Source organism: Monodon monoceros, unplaced genomic scaffold (assembly GCF_005190385.1).
Source record: "Monodon monoceros isolate NGI ecotype Baffin Bay Population unplaced genomic scaffold, NGI_Narwhal_1 Super_Scaffold_19, whole genome shotgun sequence".
NCBI classification, from domain to species: Eukaryota; Metazoa; Chordata; class Mammalia; order Artiodactyla; family Monodontidae; genus Monodon; species Monodon monoceros.
Window position 1 is genome coordinate 90,267 of NW_021703775.1, and position 7,922 is coordinate 98,188.

General features: G+C 43.0%; 1 protein-coding gene across 1 annotated transcript in view; it reads right to left on the bottom strand.

Annotated features, from left to right (window-relative positions):
- Positions 1-3,682: 3,682 nt before the first annotated feature.
- The window catches only part of SOWAHC (sosondowah ankyrin repeat domain family member C), a 4,973-nt gene continuing 733 nt past the window's right edge, over positions 3,683-7,922 (bottom strand). The window contains exon 2 of the mRNA XM_029232486.1: positions 3,683-7,874. Coding sequence (XP_029088319.1) covers positions 6,995-7,874 — 880 coding nt within the window. The 3' untranslated portion in view covers positions 3,683-6,994. The remainder of the gene's footprint in view (positions 7,875-7,922) is intronic.

Genomic DNA, 7,922 nt, shown 5'->3' on the forward strand with positions numbered 1-7,922 from the left:
TTGGTGGTTCTCCTCCAGGTCCACCTATAATCCCAGGATTATGCAGAATGGGCCCTTCCACTAGAGCTCAAGTGCTCAGACAAGTCGGTGGAGGTTGGAGAGGAAAGAGAGAAATGTAACCACACACTGCACATTTTAGCAACTCCACCACTGGGAGCTAAGGAGATGTTCTTTCCCACCACAGATGAATTTTACCCTAGGTGAGATGGAAAGGACCAAACACCCAAAAGTCCAGTTCTATTCTTTTCCTGTGCAGAAGCAATATTAAATGTGCAAGTCCAATCTGTCTCACCCATTAGTGCTTGTCTGCGGTTTGTCTGGTCTCTTCTTCCACAGGGACAGTGCGTTCTCTGCATCACAGGGTGGTAGCATTGCCTTCTGTGCTCCCAGAGAAGTGGCACAGCTCATGGTCCCCGTGCGGCCTGGCACCCAGCTGCCTGAGTTCAAGGCCAGGCTCTGCTGCCAACTCGCTTTGTGAACTTGGGCAAACAGCCAGTTTCTGCCATGGACTCCTCATCAACGAAACGTAGATGCTAGATTTGGGGCGGGGGGAGGTGGGAGAATTAAACAGCTTACTTTTCATAAAGTGCTTAAAACCTTGCCTGGCGTACACAGCCTGCCTCCTGGGAGAACTGACGGTGTTTACAGCCAAAGAACACCCTTGGCCAGCTTTCAACCCCCTCGGTGCTGACTCAGCCTGCAGCAGGGCATGGAACTGCTGACTGCAACTAAGTAACTGCCTGGTGAATGCAAGCTCGTCATGGACTGAAGGTTTGTGTCCCCCAGAATTCGTGCTGAAACCCAAACCCCAAGCTGATGGTGTGAGAAAGTGGGGCCTTTTGGAGGGCTTCATCTAATGACGGGATTAGTGCCCTTACCAGAGACCCTCTGACGCGACAGTGGGAGGACACAGGGAACAGCCGGCCATCTGTGAACCAGGAAGCGGGCCCTCACTGGACACCAAATTTGCCGGGGCCTTGATCTTGTGCCCCCGGCTTCCATGACTGTGAAAAACAAACTCAACTTGTAACTGTTGTTTACGAGCCACCTAGTCTATGGGATTCTGTTTCAGCAGGCCGAATGGATGAAGACAAAACTTGAAGATCACATTCATCAATATTGGAAACTTCTGGACAAATGTCAAGGATTCTCAATTATCTTTCTAGAGTATTTAGCTCGAAGTTTCTTAGAGACCCAGAAGAATATTCTAACAGGCGCTTCCAGGTTCTTTGATCAGAGCGGCGTAAAGTTTGGTTTAAAAAAAAACAACAAACTTTTACGATCCTACTTTACTATTAAACTTCATTCTAAGTCAGCCAAATTTGGGCTGAAACTTTGGTCAGAGTGGAAGGCCTAGAGCAATGTTTCTCAATACTGCATCAGTCACAGGGGTGCTTTAAAATGATCCGTTTTAGCTTTTCAGGTCCTCATGTAACCCCTGACCAAATATTTCCAAAGGCTGAGTGTTCTACCTTATGTGACAGTCCATGGCATATTCAAAATGATTATTAGAAAGTTCTCTAAGCTGAAATAAACTTCATCTCCCTATTCTCTTGCTTTTTATGGTTTCACAGAATAAGTAGTCATTTGTACGCATGATAATACTTAGAATATTTAAAGCCAGTTAAAGCAGATTCTCCTGGGGATTATGTACTTGAATAAACTTGTAAGGTAAAACTTCTTATAATCAAATTTACCGTTGAAAATCTCTTAAGTTGCTTACAAAGTAAAATCCTAATAAAGCCGATTTTACCTCCAGGATTGGAATAGATTGTTCCTTGGGCTGGGCTGCAGATGCAGGGGCTGGCTGGCAGTACAGCCACATTGTAGGAAAAATTCTTACCTTTATTCAATTGGAATGAATGCATATTGTTGAAATTATCCATGTGATGCAACATTATGAAAAATGTCCTTAGTGTTTTCCATTAAAACAAAACACTTATTGTGTACCTTCGACATGCCAGGCATTGTGCCAGTGAGGACACTTGTCGTTCATTCCCCGATAAATATGGAAGAGCAGACACTTTATTAGCTGAATGGGGAAGTCACTTCCTGAGACAAAACTGACATTTGAAGAGAAGATTGAGGAGAAAAAAGTTTGGTAACATGAAAGCAGTATACTTCAGAAAAAAGAAATCTGATAGTGTTGCAAACAACTCTGCTGCTATATCTTGAAAAACAGGTTCAGGAAGGGTCACCTTCCAGCCCTCTAATAGTAACTATTTGACTCATCATTGAAGGAACACTGGTTTGCAGCAAATTCCCAAGTACTTTTAGGATTAATTTACAAGAAACTCTAAATAATACCATGTATTTAGCAAAACAAAAAATACTTTCACTAGGAAAAATTGAAGATATCTTCATGGGGGCTCCTCAATGAATCCTTTTAAGATAAGTACTTCTAAGGAAAGAAGTCATTCTAGAAACGGAAACTAGACTTATCTTGTTTTATAAGCTGTCCTAAATTAACAGCAACAACAAAAAGCCCCAGCAGCAATCATAGCAGGATCTTCCTGAGAGGGACCAATGGCGGACAGTTACAGCAAAGATTCACAAGTCCCTCTGCCACCTGCTGAACTTGGTTAAAACAAAGATCAAAGGCAACCTTGATGAGGAAGTAAATTCGTTAATGTCCAATGTTTGATAGATATTAAAGGAAATAGAAAAAGGCATTCCCATCTTCCTTAAGCTCCAGTCTGGGAAGGGAGGGTTTATGGTAGCTGGTGTGTGCTTGAGCCATGGGTTTTAAAAATTATTTTAAATTAATTTTTATTGGAGTATAGTTGATTTACAATGTTGTGTTAGTTTCTGCTTTACAGCAAAGTAAATCAGTTACACTCATATATACATCCATTCTTTTTTAGATTCTTTTCCCATATAGGTCATTACAGAGTACTGAATAGAGTTCCCTGTGCTATACAGTAGGTTCTTATTAGTTATCTATTTTATATATAGTAGTGTGTATATGTCAATCCCAATCTCCCAATTTATCCCCCTCCTTTCCCCTTTGGTAACCATGTTTGTTTCCTACATCTCTGACTCTATTTCTGTTTTGTAAATAAATTCATTTGTACCCCTCTTTTTAGATTCCACATACAAGGGATATCATATATTTGTCTTTCTCTGTCTGACTTACTTCACTCGGTACGACAATCTCTAGGTCCATCTATGTTGCTGCAAGTGGCACTATTTCATTCTTTTTTATGGCTGAGTAATATTCCATTGTATATATGTACCACATCTTTAACCATTCCTCTGTTGATGGACATTTTGGTTGCCTCCATGTCCTGGCTATTGTAAATAGTGCTGCAATGAACACTGGGGTGCGTGTATCTTTTCAAATTACACTTTTCTCCAGATATACACCCAGGAGTGGGATTGCTGGGTCGTATGGTAATTCTATTTTTACTTTTTTAAGGAACCTCCATACTGTTCTCCATAGTGGCTGCACCAATTTACCTTCCCACCAACAGTGTAAGAGGGCTCCCTTTGCTCCACACCCTCTCCAGCATGTACTTGTTTGTAGATTTTTTGATGATGGCCATTCTTCCTGGTGTGAGGTGATATCTCATTGTAGTTTTGATTTGCATTTCTCTAATAATTCGTGATGTTGAGCATCTTTTCATATGCTTTTTGGCCAACTATATGTCTTCTTTGGAGAAATGTCTATTTAGATCTTCCACCTATTTTTTGATTTTTTTTTTTTTTGATATTGAGCTCTATGAGTTGTTTGCATGTTTTGGAGATTAATCCCTTGTCGGTCCTTTCATTTGAATTTTTTTTTTTAAGGTAGTGGTAGAGGTACTACCCTCTCCCCAAGCTGATTCCTCCACTACTGGTGCCCAGCTGCAGCACCTTTGCCAAAATTTGGCAATTCAAAGTGCAGAAAAGATAATGTTGTGGAAAAGCATCAAGTCTTGAGATCTTACTGCCATTGACTTTGTGACCCTGAACAGCATCAACCTTCATTCCCTTATCTGTAAATTAAGGATATATGGCCAGTGATTTAAGGGATAGAAAAAGGATCAAATAGATGCAAACTTCAAAAAGCATTGTGTGAAATGTAAAACCCCAGACAGGTAAAAATATAAAGAACTATAGCGATTTAGACAATTCAGAGGAAAAATCTAGTGTGAACGTTTTATTTTGACAAAACAAACTTTACAAATTTTACATTCTAAACTCCCAAAGTTTCACTTATTTGAAAAGTAAGAGACAAGGCATCCTGGACTCCAAGATTTCAGGCATGAATAGACTAGTACCATATTTTCAAGTTTTATAAGCTAGCTGTACTTTATACACCATAAAAGTGAAGAGAGCTGTGACAAATTCACTAGTGTCCAGTGCACCTGTAAGAAACACACCGACACACCTGGAATTTCTAGCCACAGTTTCACATCAACGACCTCTGAGTAACTGACGTGCATATTTCCATTAATGGTAGGCACAACTCCACAAACATCACATTACACAAATCACTTGCTTTTTATAATCTCAATTTGGAAATTGAAAAAATAAGAGGAACAGAGTTAAGCAGCTGAAAATGCTGCACTTACTGCACACAAGTACATCATGACAAGGAATGCTAAAAGTTCCCCCAGGAATGATTTTTGAAATTTTAAAGTATATTTTATCTGAAAAGTTGAATTCTTTAATGTGAAAAGCAAGTTAAGTATTGACTCAATCCCTAAAGATCTAGCAAGTTACAGATTCTGTGCAATTAGGCACTAACATACACATTTGAGAGATTAACACTGCTCAGTGGAACCTGGAGGTGGTTCCGCAGTGTTTTTATGGTTCACTTTGGCTTCACACGTCCTTGAAACCTTAGACTCAGTGAGAAGTTACAACTTATCCCACACTAGATACAGGCAATGTGGTTATGATCCGGAACAAATGACTGCTTTTCACCTTCAAGGAACCTAATTTTGATTTATACAAAATTAGATTTTCACCCACATGTATGGATAAAAGTGCTTCTCAAATGTACATATCCCACTTCCATAATCCTAAAACATAAGTAAAGGCACACAAATGGACAATGGTTTATATATTTTATGTGAATGTTTTTCGTTAGTCTTTATACAAAATCAATTGCTGTCTAGAGAGGTGTGACCAACTTGTTACAAATTTCTACAACTTTGGAAATTAAAGATCTAAGAACTCTCTAAACACTGCAGTTCTGTGCAATTCATGTATTGGTTCATTCACTCTGAAATCTGTTAACTCTGTCATCACTATAGGCTGCAATACTTATATTGTAGCAACTATGAGACCAAAAAGACCAAGGGAGAAGGACGTTTTGGAATTAGTCTCCCACAAGTCGTTTTGAATCTTGTTACAAGTGAATTTAATATGCCTGTGAGCTAAATTGAACAATAATTATAAAGACATTCACCCTAACATATTTGAACGAAATATAATTAAGAACCACAGTTAAACGAGTCTTTAATTTTAATGACCGATATTTTTTCACTTATATGTGAAGGGATTCAATAACCAGCAGCATTTAAATATAGAAACAGTCCCATCTATTTTCTTTTCCCTTTTATAAAGTGCTATTTTTAACTGGGTAGATTTACTAGCCAGCTTTCCAATAACTTCACTCCATGTCTCTAATAGATTCAAGGAAACACTGGAAAACTGCAAAGATTGAGTATTTTAAACATTTGCAAAACATTGCTACAAAGTATTGAGACTATGAATGTATTTCATTAGTAAAATAAAAAGTGTACCTTGGGCTTCCCTGGTGGCGCAGTGGTTGAGAGTCCGCCTGCCGATGCAGGGGACACGGGTTCGTGCCTCAGTCCGGGAAGATCCCACATGCAGCGGAGCGGCTGGGCCCGTGAGCCATGGCCGCTGAGCCTGCGCGTCCGGAGGCTGTGCTCCGCAACGGGAGAGGCCACAACAGTGAGAGGCCCGCGTTCCGCAAAAAAAAAAAAAAAAGTGTACCTTATGTGAGAATATTAAGTTGATTTAATAATTACTTCACAGAAGCATCAGTTCATTAACATTTATGTCAATTTTTGTTAATAATCTAAACCAGAAACAGTTTCTGTAGGCAATTCAACTCTAAGCACTGTCAAATAGGGTCATGCCAAGTAGAACCAACGGTTAAATTACCCCCAGAATAAAAACTCAGACAAATTCAGACTTTTGGAAAAGCAAAACAAGTTAGTAAGAATCAGAACCAGAGGTAACATTTACTTAAAAGTACCATAGGTTGCTAAAAAGTGTTTTCTTTAAATAAAAATTTATGTAGTTATTAATAATGTACCTTAATACTAAGTGCAGTGGTATTAGAGATAATTAAGAGGAAACCACACAACAGATTAACTCAAAAGTGAATGTTGCCTATTTCTTTAGTTCAGTGACCAAAGCTGAAATTGCTTTTGAAAAGAGGTGAACACTACTTACAAGTAGGGTACCAAGAGATTTCCAATTGTATTCACATTATTCTCTAATTAGTATTTGTGCATTTCAACTCTGACCTGGCCTTCAGTAGCATCTTAAAATCAAATGCAATTAGTAAAAACACAGGGTAATATGTCGGTTTGTTCACACTTACAAACACTACCAGCTTCATTACAATTTGCACTTCCTGTTGCTCTTGGAAGAGTCGCCACTATTAAAAACAGATACGAATGTGCAATGCTCCTTACTCTGCATGGTAGCCGGCAATGTTTCAATCAAAGGGACCCTCAGTCATCAGCTCTGCACCTGATTTTGATACACTTTCAGTCCTTAGAAACAGGGACTCCAGCGCAGAAGGGTGGCAGGGGGAAAAGAGGCCTAGGTCAAGGTTTGAGGAATCGCTTGGAAATCCACTGCAGCCATACTGCTAAGGAGAATTCCTCCCCATCCTTTCCAACCCCCCGAAGTAAGAATGCAGCATTTAGCTTAAGTCTTTTCTGGTCTCACTTCCTTGTCTACACCTAGTACCCTATTCCTAAGACGACAAACAAGTCTTAGAACGTTCTAAAAGAAATCATTTTTACCCGAATACATTGGACTTGGGTCTCAGTTTGAATGAGGATGAGTGGCCTTTAAAAGACCGGTCCTCCTCTTCGTCCTCCCCCTCCTCCAGGGGCTGCTCCGGGTCTCTGAAAGAGGGTGTGGTGTGGATGATCTGGGTTCGGAAGCGGATTTTGTTGAGTCTGGGTTTCATCCGCCCACTAGAGCTGCCCGAGGCTTTGCGACCCGGCTCCTTCGCTTTGCCCGCAGCCAATCCCTCGGCCAGGTGATGGTGATGGTGGTGGTGGTCCCCGCCGTCCTCCAGAGCGTGCGAGAGCCTGCCGGAGATGAGGGTCGAGGGCAGCACCCTCGAGAGCCTCCAGCGCCCTCCCCCGCTGCCCGCCGTGCTCTCGGCTTCGTCCTCGTCCAGGGCGCCCACCAGGGTCCGGATCTCCTCGGCGGTGCTCGGGCTCAGGTACTGCGAAGGCTTCTTGCCGCTGTAGTCGCGCACGTCCACGTCCGCGTCGTAGGCCCCGACCAGCAGCTTCACCACCTCCACGTGCCCGTGCATGGCCGCCAGGTGCAGTGCGGTGTAGCCGCCGCTTGTGCGCGCGTTGATGTTCACCGGCAGCCGGTGCTGGCCCGCGAAGCGCACCAGCAGGGCCAGCAGCTCCTGCCGGCCGTGCTTGGCCGCCCAGTGCAGGCAGGTGAAGCCGGTGATGAAGTCGCGCTTGGCCAGCAGGCCGGGCTCGCAGGCCAGCAGCCCCTCTAGGCTGTCCCAGCGGCCGTCGGCGGCCGACAGCATCCACGCGTGCTCCAGCGGGTCCAGCGTCAGCGCGCCCGCGCCCTCCTCCTCTGCCGCCGCGCCGTCCGCGCCCCCGGGGCCGCGCCGCAGCTGCGGGGAGCTGCCCGCCGCCTCCGGGGGCGCGGGGCGGCCGGCCCGCGCCCGATCACCGCCGAGGAGATCC